The 27,188-nt window shown below is 58.3% G+C and overlaps 1 protein-coding gene across 8 annotated transcripts in view; it reads left to right on the top strand.

The window, feature by feature from the left end:
- Tns1 (tensin 1) overlaps positions 1–27,188 on the top strand; it is a 170,999-nt gene that overhangs the window by 50,263 nt on the left and 93,548 nt on the right. For 7 of the 8 annotated variants that reach the window (XM_048808529.1, XM_048808528.1, XM_048808527.1 and 4 more), the window contains one exon: positions 20,265–20,306. In XM_048808529.1, coding sequence (XP_048664486.1) covers positions 20,265–20,306 — 42 coding nt within the window. Of the gene's footprint in view, positions 1–20,264; positions 20,307–25,831; positions 25,954–27,188 lie in introns of those variants that run through there. The other variant, XM_048808531.1, reaches the window with a different exon arrangement.

The raw sequence follows: 27,188 nt of genomic DNA, 5'->3' as shown, positions 1-27,188 counted from the left end.
AGTAGATTTTTGTTTGGTTGAAGGAATGGGGGGTGGGGGCCCAAAGGTGGAAATAGGGCTTAGTTTAAAGAAGAGTTTCCAGTGGCTCTGGATGGGGGGATGCCTTGTAAGGTAGTGAGCGTCCTGTCCCGGGGGCAGTGCAGACAGCGGCTGGACAGCAGCTTGGAAGGATTCCTGAGCTGGGATGTGGTCAGAGGCATGACCTTTAAGGTCTCCTGGGATGCTGAGGTCCTGGGATTCTTGGAGTCAGGGAATTCTCTGACACCAGCATGGGGACCAGGAAGCTGTGGCCTCTGGCCTGGGGTGTGGGCACAGACACACAGGGGCCCTCTCTCTGCCAGCACTTAGGGAACAGAGAGACTGAAGCTTCTCCCTTACCCCCTTGCCCTGTGCCCGTCCCTGGCACCCACCCCTCAGCTGCCCACCAGGTCTGCCTCCAGCTGTTTCCTGCTGAGTTCTGAGGTCTTCCGATTCTGTGCGCCTTGCTCTGTTGGTTAACTCCTCGAGGGCTGGACTGGTTCCATGGACTGTGGGACACAGGGTGGCGTGGAAGGAACAGACCTCACCCCCAACCCCTGCCAACAGTGTCTGTGGACAGGGGGGAGTCCCAAGGCCTGCCTAGAGGTGGTAGGCAAAGGAGTAATGCCAGGGTCCCAGGGGCAGGTCTCAGCCGAGCCTCAGTTTCTACATTGGTAAATTCTGCAGGGTTTCAGGACAGCTTGAAGTGGTTTGTGCAATAGTGTGTGTAGCGGGAGGGGGCACAAGCCAAGGGCACTGTTCTCAAGGGCCTCTTGGGAGGGGTGTGGGAGGAGTGGGTCACCTCCCACCAGGCCTCTCTCCAAACCTGTTTTCCTGTAGTGGACAGCGAGAGGAGAGGCGAGGGGTGGGGTGCGGTGGAGCTTTCTCCAAGTCCACTGTAGGGAGCTGGGGCGTTCCGCTCTGCAGTGTCCAGGTGGCTTCCCAGGTGGGCTTGGGACCCTCCCTGGGCTCCATCCTTCCTACCCTGGCCTGTCTCTCCCACGGTCTCTGCTCTGTGGGTGCTCTCTGATCCCTGTCTCCTGAGGATGAGGGAGTAAGAGTCTCAGGTCACCCCAGCCAACCTCCTGCTCCTCTCCCACTGCTGGGTCCCTCTGAGGAGAAAGTCTTTCCTGGTGCCTCTGCAAGTCTCTTTGACCCCAGAAAGGGAAACCGAGGCCCAGCTGGGGGATGTGTTTGGGGGTGAAGGACCGAAAAGACAGGAAGCTCTCCCCGTTCCCGGGCTCCGAAGAAAGTGAATCAGAGGGGTGTGATTCTGGGGGAGGGAGAAGATGGTTTTTGGAGACTGGGGAGGGACTGGCCTTTACTTTGTCCCTGTGCTGTCCTTTTGTGGCCTCTGGCTTGGTGGCTCCCTGGCCGGCTGGCTCTTAGCTTTCCAGACTATTAGGCATGCAGAGGTGTGGGCACAAGCCAGCTGGAACGAGAGTGGTGGGGGGCGGGGCTGCCAGCCCTGCAGGGTTGCCCACCTCCCTGGGTGCCCCTGTCCCTTATGCAAGGTCACACCCAGCCCTCACCTCTTTCCTTCTCTCAAACTTCCTGAAGCACTTTCCCATCCCTGAAGGGAGGACTGTGGAAGGCTGAAGACCGTCAGCACATCCTGGGCCTGCCTGTCCCCAGGCTGGTGACCTTGGCCATCCTCCTACTTGTCCCCACCTTGGTTTCCCTGGGGGAGGGTGACTGGGTTCCGTGGTGTTGGAGTGGTGTGGGGTGGGTGGCAGGTGGTCTGGAGCCAGTTTCTGGGCTGCCTCCTTCGGGTCTCCTGGGAGCTGTGATCCTGCCTTTTTAGGGCTGCAATCCCAGAGCTCAGGCCTGGGCTTGGGAGGCAGGAGGGAAGGGCCCACAGGGCTGGGTCCTGGGGAACTGATGGAGGGCCACAGAGCGCCTGAGTGGAATCTTCACCTTTGCTATAGAGAGGGTCCCAGTCCTGGGTCCCACTCCCCGTCAGCTCCCTGGACCTCGGAGTGTCCTGTGTGCTTGCCTGTCCTCTAGATGATTGCTGCCTCCCTGCGGGCAGGCCAGGCCTTTGCCCTCCCTGGAGGAGTGCTGCCAACTGAGGCCAGAGGCTGAGGCTTGGGACAGGCCTGCTGGGGACCTGTCAGTCTGGAACCAGGGCTGTGTTCATGGGCCCAAGGCTGAGAGGGCCTGTCCTGAGCCAGCCTGCGGGGCCCATCTCATGACAACTCCATCGACTGGTTGTGTGGTCTTGGCGAGTGACTGACCCTCCCCAGGCCTCACTTTCCTCCCTGTGAAATGGGATGATGATAGTTGCTACTTCATGGGGTGGTCATGAAGGCCAAGTGAGTTAGCGCACTTGGATCAGTGCCTGGCGTATAGTAAGTGTCCCATCAATGGTAGTAACCGTTATCACAGGTGGTGGCGGTCTTCCCGCCTCTGGGGGCCTGTTTCCCTAGCATCCTGCTTGTTTCTTCCCTGAGGTGGGGAGAATTGGGGGTCTGAAGCGTGGAGGAGAGAGTGGCCTGGCTTTCCCCAAAGAGGTCCTACAATCAGCCCAGAGCAGAGTGTTCCTTTCCTGTACCCTGTTTCTCTCTTTTTCCCCTCTGCAACTACAACTAGGGGGCAGGCGGAGCTGAGGGGACCTCTGGAGGCCTCCTTTCCCCAGGGAGCCTCCGCAGATCTGTGTTTATGGAGGAGTCTGAGAAAGCTGCCATCTCTGTAAACAAGACACATTATTATAAACCAGCCCTGCTGGGTCCCAGCCCACCCCTTCCTGGGGGTCATTGAATCGGAGCTCGGCAGAGACCTGGCCTCCAGGCAGGCTAGCCTTGACCGTGGGCTACACTCATAGGGGTGGCATCTACATTTTAAAGTAAGACCTAAACAGTGGCTGTTGTATCTTAAACCTTCCCTGAAATCTAGCCTGCGTTCCTCATGCTGCAACTTTGCTTCAGTTCCTTCTTCCTGAGTGCTCTATAAGCCCAGAGCTTGGAAGCCAGGCAGGGTAGGGCGTGCTCCACGCCCTGTCCATCCCAGACCTCTTCCCTCTCTGGGGTCCTGCGCTTTCCAGTGCCCCTGACATTCCTCCTTAGCAGGGGTCAGCCCTCAAGGCCTGCCAAGCCACGCTCTCCACCCAGCCTGAGTCCCACCCAGGGAGGCCTGGGTTGCTCTGGGTCGGGGGTGAGCTCCATTTCCGGATCCCTAGCCCGCCCAGTTGCAGCTGTGAAAGGCGTTAGGTTTTTTTGTTTTTTGGGAAAGAATGGGCTCGGGTTGATGAGATGACAGCTGGGAGCCTCCCTGGCTCCCCCTCCTCAGCCTCTGCTCACCTCTGCTCCAGATCTAGGCAATCACTCATCCAGAGGTGGGTCTCACCTTTGACCCTTGACCTCTGCCAGACCTGGACAGTCAGCTGGTCTGCAGCCACCCTTCAGGGGAACAGTCTGTGGGTTTAGACTGGAGTTTGCTGTTGGGGTAGGGGATGGGGTGTGACCAGGGGCTTCAAGGGAAGTGCAAGAGAGAGTCTCCAGCCTGGGGGTCCCTCAGTGGGGGAGCAGGGCTCTTCCAGGAGACTGTTCAGCTAGAGCTGGCCTGTCCTTTTGGATGAATGTCTTCCCTTGCTAGGCGCCAGTGTCCCTACCTGTGAAACAGAGGGCTGGAGAGGTGTGGAGCTGGACACTCTGAGCCCATCTCCCCGCTGGGCCTCCCCTGGTCCCAAGCTGTGGAACTTCACCTTGGATTGACCTTGCCTCCCTCCCAGCCCTGCCCCCACCTCTGGCAGCCGCTGGCAGGAAGTCCTGCTGATTAGGGCCCTAATCACCGGCTGAGACGCCCTGAAAAGGCAGAGCTGGTTGAGCAGAGAGGGGCCGCCAAGCCAGGGAAGGGGGGGGCGAGGTAGGGCGTTGGGCTGCGACCCGGGGGGGGGGCAGTTGAAGCTGCCTGGCATTGGCTGGAAGAGGCTGGTGGCCCCAGGGGTCTGCTCCTTGGGCATGCCTGTGTGTCCTCCCCTGGAGCAGCTGAGGCCAGCTGGCCTCCTGACTGTCCATGTTAAAAGCCTTTTAGGGCATCCACCCTGTGCCAGGCAAGGTGCCAGGTATGGGACTGGAAAGGCCAGGGAGACGCGTTCCGTTCGTTTGGGAGACACAGGGGCGTGGAGGGAGCATTTCTGCAGCAAGCGGTGGGGAGCCGCGTGCCTGCGAGAGCTGGGGGTGGAGGAAGCTTGGGAGAGGGGGTGTGTAGCCTGAGAAGGAGCTTTGCAGGGGGAAAAAGGACAAAGACCTCTTCAGGTACGGGGGAGGCGTGCACAGGGGCACAGGGACATCGGGTAAGGGTGGGTAACTGGTGGCCATAGACCTGGGCTGGAGCTGGACAGCTCGAGCGTCCCTCCCAGCTCTGCTGCTCGCTCCCTGTGTGACACTGGCCTGAACCTTAGTGTCTGCATCTGAAAAATGGGGTTAATATCCTACCTCCACAGCGCCATGAGGGATGGATAGTGAGATGCTGTTTGCAAAGTGTGGGGTGCAGTGAGTGGCAGTTTAAAGATGATAAGTGTGGGCAAGGGTGGCTTTGGGGAGAACCCAGGGGGGTGGCTGGGGGTGGGGGTTTCCTGGGCCAAATTCAAGGGGAGCAGCTGAGGGTTTGAATGTAAAAGGAAGGCCGTGAGATTTTGATTTAGGAAGGGGGTGGGGCAGGGGAGGCCTGGGGACTGGCCATCAGCCAGGACCTGGAGTCTTATGTCCAAATTCCTTAGCTCTGGGCTGTGACATCCTCTCCCATGGATGTCACTTCATTCCCCTGGCTTCCTTCCTGTGTGCCACCTCCCCTTTGGATTGAGAGGCCAAGGAGGCGATGAACTCTTCTTCCTAGGAGATCCCTCAGGCGAGTTGAGAGCCCTCCTTGGCAAGGCTTCCCACATGAGCCTGAGAGCCTGGGTTGCAGCAGGCAGGAGTGAGGGTAGACCACAGGCAGCTCACATTTCCAAGACATGTTTTACCGTCTGGTCTGGCCCACAGCAGGCACACTGTTGAATAAATGAATGAACAGGAGTGTCCCCTAGTCAGGGTGTCTTGGAGGCAGCAGTGCCCCACCTAACTGTAAATGGCCTTGGTGAGTAGGGGGAGAGGGGCTGCCTATCTAGAGCCAGGAGGGATGTTTAATAGCATGTCATTGGTGTTGGTGACTGCTTTAAGGAGTAGGGATCCCAGGAGCTTTCAGTACCTGGAGCAAGAACATGCCTGGGAGGTAGTGTGGCGTGGGGGTTCAGACCCCAGACCACAGCCACACTGAATCCTGACCCCACCTCTGGCAGGCTGTATGACTGTGTTGCTCCACCAGCCAGTGCCTGTCTTCACTCGTCTGTGGAACGTAGGAAATGGGGTCCGGCCTGGGCCGTGCAGGGCCTGGGCCAGTGACCTGGGCCTGGGTCATTGTTGTTACTATAATTGGTGCCAGGGAGAGTGGGGCATGGGCAGCTGTCCCGAATGGGATGTGCCAGAGATAGAGGGTCCAGGGAGGCTTAGAAGGAATTCCCGCCATATATGTGGCTGCGCTGAACTGGGTGCTGAGCCTGGGAGCCGAGGAGGCATCTCTGGGAGAACAGGGCGAGGAATGGCACATAGGGGGGAGAGGTGAACTGGGAGGAGGCCTGGATTCTCCTGAAGTCCCCAACCGGTCCTCCAGGGATCCTCCTGTCACCCTGGGCCACAGGGCCTGGTCTCTCAGCTCTGGAATCTCTGGGAATCCCCTGTCCATCCCTTTCGACTTGGGCAGTCAGAGCCTGAGCCTTCTCTAGAGTTAGAAACTGCTTCCTCCCCAGAGCCACCCGTGGGCTGCGGCCCTTCCTCCCCTCTTCCAATTTGCTTTCTTTATGTCCCCTCCTCCAGTGTGCTGTGACAGTAGCTTCTCTGGGTGAGAATGGATTTTGGGAGCCTGCCGCAGCTGAGGGAGGGGAAGGTTCTGCATACTGGAGGGACCCAGGCAGGGAGTCAGGTGGCCTGCTGGTCCCCCTTCACCCTGTGTGGCTTTGGGCGAGTGGATTCCCTTTTCTGTGCTTCCTTTTCAGCACTGCTGAAATGTTGCCAGTCTCTGGATCTTTCTGGACAGAGGCCCATGCTCTTGAGGCCTTTGGGAGAGTGCTGTGTGTGGAGGTGGGGGTCCTGGGGGTCAGCAGGCATCTGCTGGGCCTCTGGCTGGGGAGCGCCGTCAGGCCCTTCACCACGTCACGGCGCCTCTAGGCAGCTCTGTTCCTGGGAACTGAGCAGAGGCCACAGCTGTGAGGCGCCAGCCTGGCAGAATCTCCAGCTCGGCCCAGTGACTCAGGTGGGGTGCGCTGGCAGGAGTGGAACAGGGTGGGAGCGGAGCATGGCTACAGCCCCCCTTGGCCACTCTCAGGGAACGGAGTGGGAGGAAGGGAGGTGCTGCGGGTGCAGAGGCTCCATGAGTAACAGCTGTGAGCTGTCACTCAGTGTCACTGCCATGCAGGTGGCTCCAAGACTGCGCAGAGCTGTCTCGGGCTCCGGAAGTGCTCCCCAGACGCCCCACCACTGAATCACTGCAGCCTAAGCTCCCTGGTCCCTGTCGTCCTTAGGAGCTGAGGGTCCTGGCGCACAGGGGTTCCTTGCCCATGCCCCTCTCCCTTCCCCGTGTCCCTCTTCATAAGCCCCTCCTACAATCTGCTGTCACACCCCCTAGGCCCCTTATCTTCTAAGCATCGGGGTGACTTGGCTTGCCTGAAGGGGCATAGAGTTTGCAGCCTGGCTGTCCCGGACTTGAGACTAGCTCAAGCACTCCTGGTTGTGTGACTTGGGCCAATTCGCTTCTCCTTGGTGAATTTCAGTGGCCTCATTTGAAAAAAGGGGTATGACTTGTGGTACCCATCCTTGGAAGGATTAAATGGGACAATGTGACCAAAGCAACAGCTCTGGATGTGTTCCATACCATGCATTTATTATTGGCCCGCCAGCCCCAAACTGCTCTGCCCTTACTCCCTCCCTCCCCCAAATTCCCGTTCTCCCTGCTGTATCCCATGATTTCCAGGTTGTTTACTCTCCTCTCTGCTCCCCCTGCCCATCCCTTCCCGGCACCTCTTCCCACCTTCCACCTCTGCGCCTAATCCCTTCACCTCTGCACCTGTCCCTTCACCTCTGCTTCCCGAGAGGGCTCAGGACGTCAGGTCCAAGGGGAGTGTGCAGCCTGCCCAGCTGACGTGGGTGGCCAGGCTCCTGTGAAAGGAGCCAGAGGTCTGGGTGTGCGACTCTTGTAGCCCCCGCCCCTGTTGGCTGCTGCTGTCCCCTACCCAGTCCATTCAGAGCTGCTGGTTTCCGGGTCTGGCTTCCTGAGCTCCCTGTGGCCATTGACAGTGCGGGTGTGTTCCTGGTGCAGCTCTGCTTGGGGTGGGGCTGGAGCACCCGGAGTGACTTAGCATCTGGCACAGTGGTCTGGCGGGTGTGCTGTACGCCTCGGGTGCCTGAGCTGTCTCTGGGTCTCTATCTGATGGGAGCTTTCTCTGGTCCATTTAAAATCTGCCCTGTTTTCTGAGCTGGCGTGAGCCAGGGCTCCTGCGCTCCTCCCTGCCCTGCATGCCCTCCAGACCTGGGTTTCAGAGGCGTGCCTCCCTGAGCTCCTCCGGGGAGCCAGGAAACATCGCAGGAGAGTGGATATGCGTCAGATGGAACTGAACAATGCTGGTGACAGCCAGGCCTCCTCTGGCCTTCTGTGCTGGCCTCGCTTCAAGACTCTGCTGGCAGCTAATTGGGAGTGAGGGGGGCTTCCTGCCACTTGGCCACAGATGGACTTAGGGAGCAACATGGACCTGAGCTGCCCTACCCCCGGGACCTCTTGCTTCCCGGGGCTCCTGCTGCAGCCCTCCTGCCTCAAAGCAGATGGGGTTCCAGAACACCAGCCTGGATGTGCACTAATTGTGTGGTCAATGACACCAACTCCTTCTGTCCCCGCCATCTGTGGGTCAGGAGTTATCTCCATGGTGAACCTTCAGATAGCTGAAGTCATGCCACCTAGGGGTCTGTGGAGGTCTCTTGGTGGGGGGCACTGTGTTGGGTAGTATTCCAGCTCTCTTAAAAAAAAAAGAAAAATAATATATATATATATATATATACACACACACACACACACACACACGCACACACACTATTTACACTCATGGAGTATAACTTCCCATTCTTACGGTTGCACATGATGTGGAGTTTCACTGGTTGTGTATTTATTATATGAACACAGGAGAGCTATGTCTAATTCATTCTACTGTCATTTTTATTCCCATTCCCCCTTCCTTCCCTTCATTCCCCTTTGTCTAATCTAGTGAACTTTTATCCCCCTCCCCTTATTGTGAGTCAGCATCTGCAAACCAGAGAGAACATTCAGCCTTTGGTTTTTTGGGACTGGTTTATTTCACTTAGCATGGTGTCTCCAGGTCCATCCATTTACTGGCAAATTCCATAATTTCATTCTTCTTTATGGCTGAATAATATTCTGTGGTGTGAGTGTGTGTGTGTGTGTGTGTGTGTGTGTTTCTAATTTTCTGTATCTACTCATCTGTTGAAGGGGCACCTGTGTTGGTTCCATAGCTTGGCTATTTGTGAACTAGGCTGCTGTCAACATTGATGTGGCTGTGTCACTGTAGTATGCTGATTTTAAGTCCTTTGTAAAAAACCAAGGAGTGGGATACTGGGTCAGAGGGTGGTTCCGGTCCAGGTTTTCTGCAGAACCTCCATACTGCCTTCCAGGTGGTTGTACTGATTTGCAGTCCCACCAGTAATGTATGAGGGAGCCTTTTTCCCAGATGAGAACCTTAAACTCTCTCTCCCTGCTTGCATTTTGATATTGTGTACCAGTTCCTTCTCTGCAAAATGGGGATAAGAAGACAACCTGTGTCACAAGCTTGCGATGAGGACTAAGTGGGTTGAGACGTGCCTGGTAAGCCTGGGACAGTTCACTGCTCCATAGGTGAGGGTCCTGGTGCAGGAACTGCCTGGGGCTCAAACAGAGGAGCAGATTGTCTCTCAGGCCTGCTGTATGCACCAGACACTTTCACTGATGAAATCTCAGCACGCCCAACCCTTCTGCAGAGCGGGTCTGTTTATTCTACTTTAAAGATGAGGAGACTGAGATGGAGGGAAGTTAAATAAGTCTCCACGGCTCTTCTGTGGCAAGGCTGGTGTTTGAGCTGGTGCCTGGCTCTCGGTCCAGCCAGCCTCTTGCCTTTAGTGGGCAACTCAGGGCCTCTTGGTGTGTTCAGGAATTTGGAAATGAGCATCCAGACACAGAAGGAACTGCGATCCTGTAGAACTGAACTGCTCCCCGCTCCATTCCCGGGTCTGGGTTTCGGAGTCAGATGATGAGACTAAAGGAGAGCGAGGACCCAGGGAACCCAAAGGCCACAGACAGGCGCTGAGGATGTGGGATTTTTCTCATGAGTAATATGTAGTTGGGTTTGTTTTTCACCTTGTTCCTCCTTTTGGCGGGTTTAAATTTTTAAAGAGATGTAGATAGACATCAAGAAGGACTTCCTGATTGTCAGCCCCTTTTCAGGCATGGGTATGGACAGTTTGGAGAGCCCAAAGAATCAGCAAAATCTAAGGCATTTTTTTAAAAAATGTGGGATGTCTATTTTTAAAGAAATTATAATGTTTCTGAAGTCAGAACGTGCCTCATGATTGATGTGTGTGATTCGCTCGGGTAGCACTTTTCCTTCTCAAAACTTGTGACCCTGGGGGGCGCAGTGGCGCAGGCTCCTAATGTCAGCAATGCAGGATGCTGAGGCAGGGGGCTGCAAGTTCAAAGCCAGTCTCACAACTTAGGGAGGCCCTGTCTCAAATTTAAAAAAGGGGGTGGGGGTGGGGCTGGGGATGTGGGGTTGAGCACCCCTGGGTTCAAGCCCTAGTTTAAAAAAAAAAAAAAAAAAGAAAGAAAAATAGTTGTGATTCCGGTGGTGCCCCAAGGGATCACGGCATCCTCAAAGTGAACAGGCAGCAGCACCCGCAGTTTGCAAGGACCCCTGCAGGCGTGGAAGGGAAGGCTCTGTGAGCCTCTGTCCCCCGCCTCCCTGCAGGGTGGTGTCGGTGGGTTGGAGTGTGGCTGCAGCCCAGGATTCTCCTCTGGGTTGGCCCACCCGCTCCTCTCCTGTCGCCTCCCCTCCCCCAGCCCTCCAGTGCTCCCAGTGGCTGCGGGTTCCTGGGACCTTTGGCTCCGCGGGTTTTCCCATTGCTCCTAGACCGTTTCCCATGCACCCTTCCCTCTCACTCCTCTCGCACAGCTTAAGGTCAAAGACTTTTGTCCCTGCAAGTTCTCATCGAGGGACAGAAACCCTCCGAGGGGGCTGGGCTGGAAGCCTCCCTCTGGGTGTAATTTTGGGAAAAACAGATGGACTGGGATCCTGGTGAGTAGCAGCTCCCTCCCGCCTCCCTGACTGCGGGGACGGCTGCTTTTAGGAGGCTCTGTTTACACGCGGGGCCACAGGCTCCCCTCGCGGGCAGGGCCTCCTCCTGGGCCTCCCTGGCTGGGAGCAGGGTGGAGCGGGCACTGGTGCTGTGGTGTGCCTACGTGGTCTCACTTCCCGTGCCTGCCACCTCCTTGTGGCCCCAGTTCCGCCAGAACCTTGACCACAGACCACAGCCCTTTCCTTGACCAGCTTCTTCTAGGAACTTCCTAGAAGCTGGGTCCCTGCGCCTCGGCTGTGCCACCAGCCGCCCCTTCAGAACAAATGCCTGGCCAAGGGGTGGGGTTTTCCTGCCCTCTGCACCCCCCAGGCCCACATTCCAAGCCGCCTGTTCAGCAGCCTCCACTCTCTAATGGAGGAGGCCTCTGCTGCGGCCCACTTCCTGCCCGCCCTGCCGGCCTGCGTCCCCCTTTGAGCACCCCCTCACCTCTCCCCTCTGCTCCAGCTCACACCTCTTCTCACTCCAGTGGCCTCCTCCTCCAGGCGGGACTCCTGGCCTCTGGCCCCACCCCTCAGCCCCCACTAGCTCTAGGCATTGGGCCACTTCAGGGCCCTGGACACTGGCCTCAGCTGGGCCCTGTGGGTTGTGCTCAGAGGGCACAGAGGCTCCTCAGCTCTGCTCCCCCACTTTGCCAGGGCCCAGCCAACTGGGTTCCTTTCAGTCCCCTCCCCTGACCTCCCTCCTACCTGCCTCAGAGGCCAGGCTCCCTGGGGCCCCCAATTAGGCAAGGCCGTGTGGCCCTGGGGTGAGCCAAGGCCCGAGCCCAGCAGGAGCGGAACTCTGGTTCCATTCCATTGTCACTGGTTGTGTGACCTCAGGCGGAGGATGGGACTTCTCAGAGCCTCATTTCCTCATCTATAAATTGGGCTGATAACCTCTACCCCAGAGAGGGCAGGAGGGAACAACGTAGATTTGAAAACAGGGCAAAGGCTTTGGAGAGGAGAGGTGAGACCTGGGGCTGGAGAGGAGACCGAGCCAGGTCCCGAAGGGCTGTGACAACCATATTAGGGCATTTGGACTTTATCCCAGGGAGCGGGACGGTGCAGGCCTGTACGCAGAAGGGGGACAGCTCGGTGTGCGCCGCCCAGCAGAGAGCCGAGCTGAGGGCCCGTGGCCTGCAGGGAGCCTGTCACGGTCACCTCTGATGCAGGGTACCAGATGGTGGCTCAGAGAAATACTTAGGAGGAAGAGCACGTGTCCAGGCTCTGTGGGAGGGAGGGAGGAGTGGAGGGGAACATTCTGGTCTTGAACAACTTTAGGTGGCCTAGAGGTGGGCAGGTGGGGTAACTGACCATGCTTAGCAGGGACCAGGAGGTGGCTGAAGGTGGGTGCCCAGGATACTGGCCAGTGTCAAGGCCTGGGCCCAGCTGGTCACTGCTGGTGTGTTCCATGGCCCATCTGTCCTGCCCTTGACTTCTGGCTATTGCAGAACCCTCTGATGCCCTGGCTTGCACTCTTTTTGGTACCAGAGATTGAACCCAGGGGTGCTTAACCACTGAGCCACATCCCCAGCCCATTTGATTTATCTCTTTATTTATTTTTATTTAGACACAGGGCATTGCTCAATTGCTCAGGGCCCTGCTAAGTTGCTGAGGCTGGCCTTGAACTCGTGATCCTCCTGCCTCAGCCTCCTGAGCTGCTGGGTTACAGGCATGCGTCTCCACGCTCTGCCGGCTTGCACCCTTAAGCTCTAGGGACAGCACTTAGTAGGCACTCAGAGGCCCCACTCCTGGGACCCTCCTGCTCTCCAGCACTTCCCATGTCTGGCCTCGTGTGAGACCTGTCTCCTCTCCAGCATTCACTGGTTTGGGGTGTGGATAAGAATGGCCCTTTCACTGGGTCCTTGGGGGCTCAGTTTGGTTCCCCGCAAGGCAGTTCTCCAGAGCTGCCCTGTAACCGGTGGAACCTCCGGGGTGGACTGATGCAGGGCCACCGTGTGCCATGTCCCAGGCTGGCCCCGGGGACCAGCCTCAGTGGTGGAGTCCTCTGGTCCCAGAGTTCGGTCTGCTAGTTCCCTCACCCACTCCTTGGCTGTTCCTGGACCTCCTGACTGAGGGCTTGTCTGGAGGCTGCATTCCACAGGCTCCTGAGGGCCGGTCACACCCAGCTGTCCCCTTCTTCATCCAGTCAGGCTGCTGGTTGTGTCGGGGGTGGGAACTGCTCTGTGTGGGGGTGTGCTGAGGGGCGTGGGCTGTTTGCCTGGAGAGTCTGGCTACGAGCACTGCAGACCTCAGTGCTGGTGGTGGGCAGGGGCAGCCAGTGAGTGGGACCTGGGAAGAAGATCCCGAGGCCAGGGAGGACCTGGGAAGAAGTGGAGGGCTGCTGGCACTTTGGAGGCAGGTCGATTGGGTCAGAGGTCCAGTTGTGGAGAGGGGATCCTGGGGGCCCTGGGGACCGTGTCCTGAGTCAGTCCTCTGGGATCCCCTGTGTCCTATCTGCCCCAGGTTCTGAGTCCCTTTATAGAAAGGGCCAGACCCCTCCATGTCCCTGCTGGCTCTCTGGCTCTGGAGGGGGACTTGGGGCTGGGACGTGCCCCCCTGGCTCGAGGTGTCCCTGGGAACAGGCCCCTTCTTGCCTCCAGGAACTCCATGCACTTCCTTTCTGGGTCCTAGAAGAACTCTATATAAGGGAAGGAACCAGCTGTGTGGGCCCAGGAGCCCGGAGAGGCTGGGGCAGGCCCCGAGGAGCGCACAGCCTGCGGGGAAATGGAGCCGGTCAGGGGCTGCCACCTCCCAGGACCCCTCCTGCCCCGGGCAGAGGCTAGGTAGGGAGGCTGATGTCTTGGACCCCTGCTGGGTCCCTTTGAGGTCCTGGCCCCTAAACCAGGCCTTGCCGTCATCCCATCACCCTGGCCTCCTGAGGCCTCCTCTCTGTTGAGCATCTTCAGGTCCCAGAGGGCACTCGCTTCCCACCTGACTTCAGGCCAACAGCTGCCCATTCTGCTGGGGCCACGGGGCTGCCGGGGCTTCAGGGAGGTGCTCAGTGGATTGCGGTGTGCGCGGGGAGGCGCCGGGTTGGGCACCTCCTGGGCCTGGAGACGGGACCTGTCTGGGGATCAAACCCAGGGTCACAGTGAGCTAGACCCCCCCACCCCCTGGTGTCACCTCAATGACCAGGCTCAGAAGCTGGCCACCACCTGGCCCCAGGTTCCCCGGGCAGGCCCAGAGGGTCAAGAGCAGGCAGAGCAGTGGTGTGAGGTGCTCTCTGGGGTGGGGCGTGGTACCGTCCCATGCTCTGGGTGGCAGAAGACACTAGAGGCTGGGGATGGAGGCTCTGGGTCTGTGTGTTGTGGGTGGAGATGAGGCCCGGGGTCCAGGGGTCACAGGCTCCTGTCCCTCCTCTGTCTTCCCTACTGCTGTCACCGCCCTTCCCCTCCCCGGGGTGCCCCCTCCGAGCCCTCCACCTGGCCCCTTCCCTGCGCAGTGCCTCAGTGGCTCCTCAGTGCCAGCTCCCTTGCTGGGCATTCCCAGGTGCCCGCGGTCAAGCCCGGGAGAGCAGCAGCCCATCTTCTCCCTCCTCGGCTCCCCTCAGCGCCCTTCTTCCCTCCACTCATCCTGGGTCAGCCAGAGGGGACCTCTGGTGCCACACATCCCACGCCTCCTTTGCATGTTATTTCCACCCACCAGCCCCTCCCTCTCGCCACCTTGCAAAACCGCATCCACTTCCTAGTGAGCAGCAGGCTCGGAGCCGGGCGCTGGAGCCTGCCTGGGATGCCCAAACTCTGTGCCCCACAGCCCCTGGCACCAGGGTGCATGCCAGCCTTCTGCAGGGACAGGGGACAGGATGGGGCAGGTAGGACAAGACAGGTGTCTGAGTCAGGCAGATGCAGGCTCCAGTCCTGGCCCTGTCACCCAGCAGCTGTGCCTGGCTGAGTCTGACAGGTTTGGTGAGGGGATGCCTGAGCCCCTGAGGACAGGATTCGAACGCCTCCCTCTCTGGGGGGTTGTGAGGAGCGCGGGTGACACACAGCAAAACCAGGTGTGCAGAGGCCCAGCAGCTTCTGTGGGACTTCTGCCTGACGACTGCGAGTCCTAGCTGTTTGACTTTGGGCAAGTTGCTTCACTTCTCTGAGTCTGTTTTATTTACTTCAAAAAACTTTTCCACAAGATTAAATAAAATGATCTATATGGGACATCCAGCTTCCGTGACTCACAGCAGGGGCTCTGCAGACCCCTTTCCTTTCTTTCCCCTTTGGTGTCATTTGAAGTGGGTTCCTGGAGTCCCTGGGGCAGGGGTGTGGGTCATCCTGTCCATCGATGGCTGAGCGGGTCAGCGTGGTGCAGCGTGGCCGGGCCAGGCGGTGGCTTCTGTCCACAGGGGGAGGCAGTTCAGATGCGTCTCAGCCCGCTGCCGCTGCCCCCACACAACACACACCGAGGGGCTTAGATGACAGAAATGGTTTTCCCACAGTTTTGGAGGCTGCAGATCTGAGCTCGGGGAGTCTGGGGTCAGTGTCTCCCGAGGCCTGTCCCGAGATGCCGTCTCCTGTCTGCGTCTCACGTCTTCCCTCTGCACCTGTGTGCTGATCTGTAAGGACACTGATCACGTTGGGTTAGGGCTCACCTTCATGACCTCTTAAAGCCCCCGTCACCAAGCACAGTGACATTCTGAGGTGCTGGAGGTTAGGTGTCAACATACAAATTTGGGGGGGACTAAGTGAAAATAAGCCTGGCACAGAGAAGGCAAGTGCTGTGTGACTCCTCTCCTGTGACCACGGCCAGCACGGAAGACTTCTATGACCTTAAGAGGTCGGCAAGCGACAAGTGGATTCTGCAGGGCACACCTGCTGGGGGACCTCAGGATAATCCAGTTCTACATCATCTACCTGGAGACGGTGTCCGATGCCACAGGCTGGGGACTCTGTCTCCCTTCCTCTAGAGGCTGGTCGCCGGCCCCAGGTGGTCTCTCTGTGCTTCCGACTGACCGACTGCACATTGGGTTCCACGTCCTGTTGGATCTATTTGCTCAGTGCCCACAGGACGCGGGAAACGTGGAGGGTCAGTGGTTCATGATGAAGAAGATGAAGAGGCCTGTGGGGGCGGGGCATGCACCCTCCAGGATCACCCCGCTATCCAGAAGCCTTGGAACCCTGTCCTTTGGGGCTCAGTGATTGGGTGGGGACCCAGGGAGACCTGTCTTGGCCTCTCCTGCAGCCTCCCTGCCTCCAGGGTGTGGGGTAGGAGCCCTCTGGAATGAGAAGGGTCCTCATGACCTCCTGTCTGACAAGGTGGGTCAGGGAACTTCTCTGTGGCCAGTTCTAAGGCAGAGAGTCGGGAGGGTTAGAGTTTCTGTGACCCACGTGGGGAAGAGGAATCTGGATTCTTTGGCGGGCCTCGGGGAAGGAGTTGATAGAAGAGCCGATTCGCAGGGACAGAGGAGGTCAGGGCTCACTGCCCTGGGGGGTGGGGGGACACGGGGAATTACCGTCTGACGGGTGTGTGGATGGGGCCGGGGTGTAGACCATTGTGAATGTATTTAATGTCTCTGAATTGGGCCCTTAAAAACGGTCAAACCGCTAACTTTTACATCATGCACATTTTGCCACAATTAAAATAAAATTAAAAAAAGGGGACCAGCAGGAGAGAGGAAAGACGATGACTTTTCCACCGTGGCTCGTGTAGGGTTGACAAAGTCTGGTGTGGAGGCCAGGCTGTCCTGTCCAGCCCATGGATTGGTGGGTGTGGTGTGAGGGCCTCTCTGGAGGCTGGGTGAGTTCAGGAGTCTGGGATTCTTATTTATTTTTTTCCTACCGCTGAGCTACATCCCCAGCTTTCTATTTTTTTTTTTTTTATTTTGAGACAGGGTTTCACCAAGTTGCTGGGTCTGGCCTTGAACTTGCGATCCTCCCCACTGGATGGAATCACTGGTGCCAGGCAGGAGCGTGGGATTCTAATGTGAGCAAGTTCCTACTGCTCGCAGGGCGTTGAGGTGACAGGGGCCGTGCTGGGCAGATGTGTGGGTTTTTCTCATTCTGCAAAGAAGCCAAACAGCAAGATTTCACCTCTCCCCAGCTGATGAATCTGTGCCCTCTTGGAACCTCAGTTTCCCCATCTGTGAGATGGAGCAGTATGGCTGACCCTGCGGAGTGGAGGCCTCCGAGAGGTCAGGCAGAGGACAGGGTTAGTCCAGGAGCCTGGTTGTCACGGGTGCTTCACAAATGTGGTGATGTTTACTGCAAGTGGCCACAGGAGTGTGCCTTGCTCAGGTCTGATGTCACTTTCATTCTTCTAATGGACATTGAGTGCACCTACTGTGTGCTGGCTGTTCTGGGGCTAGTGAGATAACAAGATGAGCTTCCTGCCCTCTCGGCACTTGGTTTGCAGAGGGAGAGACAGATTGAGGACGAGGAAGCACACATCTGTGATTACACTTGGTCATAGGTCTGTGAAGGAGGTGACTCGGTGCAGGAGAGGGAATTTGTGTGTACGCCTGTGGAGGTGGGAGGTGGGCCAGGCAGAAGGCACAGAATGTGCAAAGGCCCTGAGGAAGAACAGAGCCAGGTGTTGGAAGGACTGAGAGGAGCCAACCTCCTGTGTGTGGCTTTGGGTCCTGAGTGAAGGGGGCAGGAACAGTATGAAGGCAGAGATGAGGACAGAGGCCAGGTCACGCAGGGACCCCCCTGGGCTACTTCCTAGCGCTCTCAGACCCCCCCATGGGCTGTATGTCCTGGGGCCTTTGAAGTTGAGAGAACGCTAGGGTGGGGGGCTGGTGAAGGCCAGGCCTGGGGGCTCTCTCACCTCCCAGCTGCACCCCAGCTTTCCACCAAGTAGGCTCCAGAACAGCTGGTGTGCTGCAGTGCTGGGCAGATCATCAGCCTCCTGTGCCTCTCGTTTCTCCATCTGTGAGACAGGGATGACAGCATCCGTGAGTCAGAGCAGAGGGCTGGGGACAGACACAGGGCATCGTGAGCGGTGTTAAGAGACTCCGTGCGTCTTGGAGCCCGACAGCTGGGCTTGCATCCCGCCCTCTGTTGGCCAACATATTTATCACCAGACGGGGGACCGAGCTGGTCTTAGGTCCCTCCTTCCACTCTGAGTGACAGAAGAGAGTAAAATCAGAGCAGGGCAGATGCGCCCGTCTTGCTGGCTGCCCACAGCCAGCCTTCTTAGCACAGGAGCAGATTAATTCCTTTAATTCTCACAGCAACTCCGAGCCCCATAATCACCCCCCGTTTTGCAGACAGGGAGACTGAGGCTTGCTGAGGGGGGAGGACAGCATGGGTCCAAACCTGGAGTCCTGAGCTGCCAGCCCTGGAGGCAAACAGATGGCACGGCTGGCCCCAAGAGCCCCCTGCGGGCTGCCACGGAGGAGGGGCTTCTTAGCCAGGGCCTCCAAGGGTCAGCAGTATCCACTGTGATACCAGGTGTGTGGTGGCTGAGGAGTGGCAGGACCCTGGTGCTCCCTGGCAAGGTCCAGGCTCCTGAGAGGGTGGCCAGGGGCCAGGCACTGGAGGGAAGGAGAGAGCCTTTTAAGGAAACATTTCTCTGCTTTAGGAGGAGAGAGAGAGAGACAAGCCACACTCAAGGACACCACCAAGCCAGGGCTGGCCGGCCTGGGGGCTGGGGGGCGGTGGGGGGCGGTGTCAGGCCCTCGGCTGGGGTGACGCTCACCTCTTGCCCTTGGACCCAGGTTCTTAGAGGATGTCTTTGCCTTGGGACCAGAAAGGGGCTGGGTCAGGACACCTGGGCCAGCTCTTCCCATGGCCTTAGAGTGGGTTTGGGAACAAGACCCTCTTGCTTGTCTGAGACTGCCCCCACCTCCGGAGGCACCCTCACCCCACCCTGCTTCCCCAGGGCCTCGTCTCGGGATGGAGGCCTGGCCTCCCTCCTGTGGGGAAGGGACCAGGCCCTTTTGCTGCCCTTGGTCCTGCAGGCAGGGTCCCAGCAGCCTCGCCCAGCTCCCAGACAGCACAGCAAGGCCCCGTCCTGTGTGTGGTGCCCGCTCCCCCAGGACCTGAGAACCTTCGTGACAGAATGAGTCTGGGAAGAAGACCCTGGGGTCGGACCCATGACTCAAACCTCCCGTCCCCCATCACAGTGGGGGTTGGGGCTGTGCCTAGCAAGGACAGCAGTGTCCCCTGCGGCTGAGACCGTGTCTGGTGGGCAGGGCAGGCAGGGGGTCCTGTAGGCCATAGGTAGCCCCGGGGACTTTCTCTTCCCTCCTTGTCTCCCTCCACCCCATCCCCAGGCCTAGTTCCCTTAGGGACCTCCTCTGAAATGTCACTCACGGTTCCTGCTTGGGTGTACTGAGAGCCCTGACTTCTGGGAACAGCGTCTCCATCTCTCCTCATTCTCCTGGAAGTGGGGCCCTGATTGATAAGGCCCACTTCACATCTTGTCCTGGGAATCAGCCTGCCTCGGCTTAAATCCCAACCACTTTTCAGCTGTGTGGCGTTGGGCAGGTTGTTTAACCTTTCTGTGCCCCATTCACATCCTTCACTGGGGATATGACAGTATCTACTGAGTTATTGAAAGAATTCAATGAGTAAAGCATTTATATTAAAGCCTGTCACTGGGACATATTCAGGGAGTATTGATATTATTCTTGTGTGTGTGTATGTGTGTGTGTGTGTGTGGTGGGGGCATCTGGTTCTGTGCTGGAGTACTGTTGGTGAAAGAATCAAACATCAAGACTCAGCTGGGGCCCTTCTGCTGGAGAGTGAGCTGGCTGTCACGTGACTGGCCCAAGAACCCGGGGACGCTCACTCTGTCTTCCTCCATCCCCACAGAGCTTGAACACAGTCACCCAGGGCGTCCTCGTCTGGGCTGGTGTGTGAAGTCTGGAGAGCCTTGTGGGCTGGCAACACGGGTCACATGGAGGGGGCCAGCCTGGTGGCCACTGCGCAGCCAGTGGCAGTGGGGACCTCACATCAGGCAGCACGGTGGTGGCCAGGAGGGGCTGCCCTCTCTTTGGCCCCTCAGGGCTCGTGTCCAGACACGCTTATGCCTGAGGGACAGCGCCCTTCTGTCCCCTGTGTGGGCCCCTTGCCTGGTGCTTGGGTTGGGAACTGGAGCCAAGGTGGAGCTCTGAGTTCCAAGAAAAATGTGTCCAGCTAGAAAGGAGGGGCACAGGCGGTCTCTGATAAATTCCCACACAAGTGTCAGGGTGCTGGCTTGGCGGCCTGGCCTGGCGAGGGGCCGGAAGGGAGAGAGCCCTGGAGCGGAGCCAGCCTGCCCCTCGCCACCCTCCGGTTCCTCCACATCTGGGGGCCCGGCTGCCATGTCCTTCTCCGGATCAGAGGGGACGGGGGGAGATGAAGTTGATGAAGATACCTGCGGCCTCTGTAAGAGCCTGCAGTCCCCTGGCCAGCGCGCTTCCCGCACTCTGGGAAACTTGGCCGGAGTCAAGGTCCGGCGGTTCTCACTTTGGGTGAGATGCTCTGGCACTGGGAGAATCCAAGGGGGTGACTCTTCCTTCTCTGGAGGTCTTCTCCGGGCTTTTCGACATTTTACCCGCCGCAGACAAATCGACGAGTGCAAAGGAAAACCAACCGTAGTCCAAATCCCATGAGCCTCTGTTGTTACGATGCTGGCGTGTTGGCCTCCAGCCTCCCGGGTCTGGTATTTTGGGCATCATTGTAATGGTGACATGCGCTCCATCGGGCTTGCCATCTGCGTCCCCTCCTCCTCCCCAGGTGCCACTGCCTAAGCATCTCTCTGGGTTCTGGTCGCCTTTTGAGGTGCCCTCCCCCAGGGAGGGATCAGTGTGTGCCTGTAGGCGCGGGGTGTCTCACATGGAGGTGGCGCGTGGAGTGACCTCAGGAGGCGCGGGGTCTGTGCCCATGACAGATGCTAACCTGCCGTTTCTCTGCTCCTCCCACAGGTGGCTGCCCCCTGCATTCCTCCGTCCAACCTTGAGCTGGTGGTGAGTGACAGCCGTGCCTTCCCCTGCCGGCCCCCCCTGCAGCTTGTGTTGGCCCCAAGTGTGCTGCAGCCCGAGTGCCGGGCAGTGGTGGGAGGAGAGGGGTCAGCGTCCCTGGGCTGAGGCTGGACGGGGAGGAAGTGAGTCATGAGGTCTCCTCTGATGAGATGCAGGGCCTGCTATGTCCAATCTCGAGACTTCAAGTCCTTGGAAAAACCCATAAAAGGGCATCTTGTACGTCTCCGGCCTGGCCAGGAGCCTGTTGTCCCAGGGCTTCGAGGACCAGGGGGTGCCATGGCATCCTCTTCAGTCTGCCTGTCCCGGGTCAAGTGCCCTTCACGAGAGGCAGGGGGATGGATGAAACGCTCCAGCCAGTTTCCACATCCAGGTGACCTCTGTCCCTCCCCTGAACTCCTTGGCTCGACTCCACTTTTCTGCCCTCCTGACATTTCCCCACCTCCTCCCCCGTCAGGTTTCCAGAACAGGCTGGACAGGGGCAGGCCCCGTGAGCTGCGGGCTGTGCACAGGGCCTGGCTCTCGACGGGTCCCAGCTGGACCCACTGGGGCTGTGGGCAGCGCTTCCTCCCCGCCCCTCTTAGGCCTCACAGGTCCCCCTGGAGTGCAGGGGAAGGGGTCCCCACGTGTGCCTGTGTCCTGGGGGGCACCATGGGTACACATCTGACGGGCTGCTGTGGGGTGTCTCTGGTGATGCTGATGTTGGGGTGTCCCTGGCAGCTATAGCTATCCCGCCTACCAACGTGGCCACTTGCTCAGCCCTGACACCGGGCACACAGTCAGGCCACGTGATCTCCTTTTGCACCCACATCCACTCGCTATGTGAAGGTGGGCTGGTCCCCCCCTTTTCTGTTTGGACCTTAGTTTTCCTTTCTGCCCCAGAGAACGGGGGACTGGACCCTCCCACGGCCTTCTCAGTGTGCAGACGCGTCCCCTGCCTCCCTGTTCCCTGGTGGTCCAGGGCAGTGTCGCTCTTCTCTGCCTGGCCCAGGCCCTGTTTTCCTTCCCTGCAGGTCCTTCGTCCGGCTCACTAGGGTCGGACCCCCCCCTGGGCCTCCCCCGCCTGGCCTTGTGCTCCAGATGGGAGGTGTTGGTCGCACGGAGCCTGGCCGAGGTCATCTGGCAACAGCAGGGCTGGGGGGCCGGGTGCTGCAGGGGGTGGGCCAGAGCAGCCTGGCCTGGAACTACCAGAGACCAGCCTCTCAGGGATCACAGACGGCCACCGGCCACCCGTGGGAGCCCCAGGGGGGTGGGTGGGGAGGCAGGAACACGTGTCTCTCCTCATTCCTGCTGAACCTCCATCTTGTGGCCCAGAACACAATGTCCTTGGCAGGTTGGGGAGGGTAGGGTCCACGGTTAGGACCACCAGGCGAAGCCAGCTGTGTGGCCACTGGGAGTCTCATGAGTTTTGTTTATGGGAGGCAAGGTCAGGGGTCAGGACAAAGGGGAATAGGTTGGCATTCCCGCTGAGGCGAGGCTCCGGAGGGGAGGGAGCTGGCCTGCCCGAGGGAGGCCCGGGGAGTCCGTGTGTCTCTGGGGTGGGCTCCACCTGTGGGGGGGCGCCTCTGACCCCTGGGAGGTTGGATCGGCCACCCAGCGGTAGAGCGGTGGCGTCACTCTGCTCCTCGGCCTCCGCGCCTGGGTCAGAACCCAACTCCCCATCAGTGGTTCAGAGCCAGGGAATTCCATTTCCTCTTTCTGGATCCTGCTCCCTGCTCCCCACCGGTCCCAGGTGCTTCTCCCCCATTCCCTAAGTTCAGGTGTGTGACCCCGAACCGAAAGCTCAGCCTCTTTGATTCTCAGGTTTCCTTCTTTAGAATGGGGGTTACTATAGTACCCACTGGGTAAAGTTGTCAAAAGAGTAAAATGAGCAAAGTAACCCACTTGGCCTGTCCAGCCCTACGTGACAGGTCCCTCTTCCCTCATCTTCTTTTAGCAGTGTCTCCCTCCCTCCCTTTGCAGCCACCCGGCCTTTCTGCTGATCCTTGAACCTACCAGGCCCGATTCTGCCTCAGGGCCTTGGCACTTGCTGTTCCCTCTGTTTGGAATGCTCTTCCTGCAGATACCTGCAGGGCTCTTCATCCCCCACCCCGGGTTCTCCCTCGAAAGTCAGCCTCGTCTTTCTTCCCTGCTTTGGTTGTCCCCTAGACAAATCATCTTCTGATTCATCACGTAGTACTTTACTCTTTATCTTTCTAAGGGGCTCTGCCCACTCCAGAGGTCAGTCTTTTGTTGGTTGGTTGCTGTGCCCCTGCTTTCTTGCACACAGTAGGTTCTCTACTCGTGTTTATGGGAAGGCTGGCACCCAGCCTGATGCCTGGCACAGGTTAGGTCTGCCATACCAGGAGCTGGGCACTGTGGCTCCTGGTGACCCTGCTGCCTGCCGTCAGGGACTGTGGAGTTCTGCCCGTGGGACCCACCTCGGGGCAGCTGTCCTTAGCTGACGCTCTGTTGCTGTCCCCAGAGTGGGAAAGTGGCCCAGGGGAAACCAGGGGAAAGTGGCCTCCGAGCACTCAGCACCTGTTTCCTCACGGCCAAGTGCTTTGAACAGGTTCACAAGAGGGAGGAAAGGGCGGGTTTGTATTTTTCCTTCCTTTTCCATTCTCTGCCTGCCCTCCGGTCTCAGCAGGGCTGCTCTGCGGCCTCCCTGCCCCCTCACAGGGTGCGTCTGTCCATCTGTTTGTCTGTCCTGTTTTCTCCCTGGCTCCCTGTGACCCCAGCTCTCCTTGGCCTTCTCTCTGGTCTTGTTTCAATCCGACCCCCCCAGGATTAGCGCCCCTCATTTCTGGACCCGCAATTTCAGCCCAGCTCCGGGCCCTGCTGGCCAAACACATTTTCCAGCCCGTGCCCAGGCCGCCAGGGCAGAGTGGCTTAATCTTCAACCCCTTGTTTTCGTCTTACTCAACAGATGTTGCCCAAGTGCCTGGGTAGAAGGGTCCTAGGGTCGGCCCCCTCCTGGGGACCCACGGGGGGGGGCAGGATGCGCCAGGGGAGGGCTTGTTTGCCATGGACACTCCTGATCCTTGGAAAGAGCTGAAACAGCTTTTCTCAAGTTCTGGAAAGTAAGAGTCGGAGGAATTTCCCCGTGGCATTAGCCAATGGAGTGGCCACCAAGGTCGACAGATGCCAGGACCTTCTGCCCTGGCAGCCTGGCCCCCAGGAGACCTGGGCGAGGGGGGCAACAGTGTGCAGGCTGCTTCCCTTGGACAGGCCAGCCCATGGCAGGGGTGCAGGATGTCCTTGTGGAATGACTTGGAGGTAGGGATGGGGAGTGGGAGGGGGAAGAAGGGGATGGAGGATGGGGACTGTCAGACTGGTTTTACCCACACAGTCATAGAGCAGGGCCTCCCCTTATCCAAGGTTTCATGCTCCTTGGTTTCAGTTACCCAAACTCAACTGAGGACCAAAACTATTGAATGGAAAATTCCAGAAACAAACAATTTTCACATTTTAAATTGGGTGCTCTTCTAAGTGGCATGGTACAATCACTTGATATTTGGCTCTGCCCTACCAGGGACACTAGTCATCCTTATGTCCGGTGTATCCACACTGTATAAGCTACCTGCCCGTTAGTTACTTAGTAGCCATCTTAGTTATCAGATCAACCATCATGATATTGCAGTGCTGTGCTCAGTGGCCCTTTTTTCCCCTCCATAATGGGCCCAAAGCCCAAAAGTAGATGCTGATCATTTGAACATACAAAAGACCAACCATAAAGTGAGTCCTTTAAGCAAAAAGGTAAAAGTTCTTCATGTATATGTAGGATTCAGTACCATTCATGGCTTCAGGCATTCACTGGGGATCTTGGAACGCTCCCCATATGTGAGGGGGTCTTTTATTACAACAACGGTGAAATGCTAACCCTTTTGTGGACCTTTGTCGAAAGTTTTTCAAAATAAACTCTCTTAATCCTCACAATGGTACAAAGGAGGGGCTCTGTGCTTTATCCCCGATATCTGGGATGAGGAACGGAGGCTAAAGGCTGCAGACCTATTAAGAGGGAGAGTGGGATTTCCACTCAGCAGTCTGCCACCAGGGTCCACCCTCCTAACCACTAATAATGACAAACGCCACTTGTCATTTGCGTAGCACCTGCAGTTTTCAAAGTCCTTCCCATGACATGAGGTCACTGGAGACCTGGGCAGGCCTGAGCCCATCCTGGGCAGGCAGAAAGAGCATATTGTACAGTGGAGCAAACTAGGGTTCAGGAGAGGTGGGTGTCTTGTCCATGGTCACACAGCTAGCATGGCAGGGGCTGGATCAGAGCACACCCTGGTCTGCTTCCTCCCAGGCACCCCAGAGCCTGCTCCTGATGTAAGAACCTTGTGTTACCAGGTGCTGGGCTTCCCCTGTCCCTCTTTCTAAATAGCTAGCTTTTCTGTTAGCTAGTGGGCTTTGGGAGAGGGTTTGTCTGTCTATCCATCCTAATAACAAGTAACTCCAGAGCACCTACTATGTGCCAGCCAACATGCTAGGGCTGCACTGTTTTTTCCTTGCCAAAGTTGCAGGGCTTCTTTTCTAAGAACACACACGGGCCCTAAGATTTGAAAATGACCTCCCCAAGGTTCCCAGGGTTGGATCAGTACTCGCTGCCCCATGGAAGAACAGTGGGGTGCTGACTGCTCTTGGAGACGCCTCGTGGCCTGCTGTCCATCCAGGATGGAGATGGCTGTGTTTCAACCTGGGCCAGATGCATTTCACCCCAGGGCACTGAGTGGTCATGGACGGTCATCTTTGGGGAATCCTGGAAAACGGAGCCATGTCAAGAGAGGAGCCTGACCAGGGGATCCCCAGCGTGGGGAGGGAGGTTGAACAGCCCGCCTCGTGCCTCCCCTAGGGCCAGTTATTCCCGAGAGGGGACATGGGGTGGGTGCAGAAGGCAGGTGGGAATGTGCTACGGGGCCAGTGAACCTGTCCTTGATTGTACCCTGAAGCAGAGCCTAGTAGGTTTCACTAGAAGATTGTTGTGAGCAAGAGGAGATTTGGGCATAAAGCTGAGTTTCTTAACATTGAAAATGGCCCACCGCCTGTCCAGTGTCCATTGATGGGTGGACACGGGGGATGTGAGGCCCAGTGGGGTTGCATCCCCTTGGGGGCTGCCAATGGGGAGTCCTTAGTCTGCCTCCGGCCTTCCCTGAAGCTGGGCTGTGCAGGGCCACTGTCCCTGGAGACCAAGGCCTCCCTGACCATGCTGACCACCTCCCCTCTGGCCACCCTGGAAGAGGCCCATGTGGGAGCCCTGCCCTAAGGGAACCTGTGATTCATTTGGAAAGAGAGGGAGAGCTATACCGTGGACGTTCCTCAGCGCCCAACTCTGGGCCTCTGATCAGAGGTAGCCTCACTTGCGCTGCAGTGATTGGGCAGGCTGGCCTTCTGTGGCACGGCTGGTTTAAGATCTGAGCCAAAAAAAAAAAAAAAAGGGAAAAGGGAAGGAGGAGGTAGGGCATTCCTGAAGTGGTAGGTTGGAAACAGACGGGTAGGGCCTGGGTACAAATGACTAACCCCGGCCGACTCCAGGGAGAATGTGTTGGCCAGCCTGCTGTCACTGGGGAAGATGGGATTGGGCAGCCTTGAGTATCATACAGGTGGCCCTGGCTGGAGCTGGGGACCAGCGAGTGCAGGGATGGCTATTGGGGTGAGTGTGGCATGCACAGAGGAGGTCCGCCAGACGGGGAAGTGGCCAGGTTATGCAGGAGTCCACAGCCAGGTTGGAGAACTTGAACTTGATGTACTAAGCAGTAAGGACCATTATGGGTCCTTGAGGGGGGAAGTGGCCCGAAGCAGGGTTGGAGCTGGCCATCTGTTGCCAGCTGTGGTGGCTCAGGGGATTGGGGGTGGTGTAGCCACTGAAGGGCAGGGCAGGCCAGCGGAGGCTGGAGCCGATGCCCAGGGGTGCAGAGGCTTCAGACAAAAGTGGCCAGGGCCTGGGAGAAGGGCGAGGAAGTTCAGCCCTGCAGCGGGGAGTGCAGGGGAGCAGCGTCCTGGGGCTGCGTGGAAAGGGATGCAGAATGTTCCAGCCTGGCCCCGGGCCAGGGCTGGTGAAGGTGCCCCGGGCTGCCCAGCGCCAGTCAGGATTGGGTGCTGGGCCCCTGGGGCCCAGGCGGAGGTGCTGAGGACAGGAGTGGGCTTGCCCAGTCCCTCCCCTGGTGGGGTGTCGGGCATAGCTTTCCACTTAATCACGTTGGGCCTGTTCTTTTCCTCTGGTGGCCCCGGCCTGCCTGGGAGCAGACGGCCCTGTCGCAGCTCCCTGTGCCCTTCGGGTCGCCCTCCTGGCCACCCTCTGCGGCCCGCCTGCCTGTTCAGCTCCGTCCCCCAGCCCCCTGCCCTTGCTGGCCCTCCCCCTCCTCGGCTCCCACTTCCTCAAGGTGGAGGGAGTGGGGGACACAGGTTTCCAGGGACAGACCTTGGTTCCCTAGGAGCTGGCCGGAAACTCAGTTGGCCAGAAGAGGATCAAAGTGCTCCTTCTGAGGCCCTGTGACAGCAAAGTGACAGGATGCCCCCGAGGAGGAGGCACGGAGCATTAAGTGTCTTGTTGCCGTGGCTGTTGATAGTGGCCTTGAGAGGGCCACTACACAGGCCCAGCCTCTGACTCACCAGTGCCCCGTTACTGCCCTCCAGCCCCCTCTCATTTCTGGAACAAGTGAGCCTGGAATAACTTTCTCTGGGTCCTGGTCTGAGCGCCCCGTCCCCCCCCTCAGCCTGCCCACTGGCCTGGGCTCCTTCCCTCCTGATGGGCAGTGCCGGGTGACCTCACAGTTCATCCCCATGGCAGTAGATGTGATGTCACGGGGTCTTTTGGGGCCCCTCCCCAAAACTGCTTGGATTCCAGGCCTCCCAAGGGACAAGAGTAAGGAGAGCTGGCGGGGGGGG

This window comes from Marmota marmota, unplaced genomic scaffold (genome assembly GCF_001458135.2).
Source record: "Marmota marmota marmota unplaced genomic scaffold, marMar, whole genome shotgun sequence".
Lineage (NCBI taxonomy): Eukaryota > Metazoa > Chordata > Mammalia > Rodentia > Sciuridae > Marmota > Marmota marmota.
This window is presented reverse-complemented; position numbering and strand designations above follow the sequence as displayed.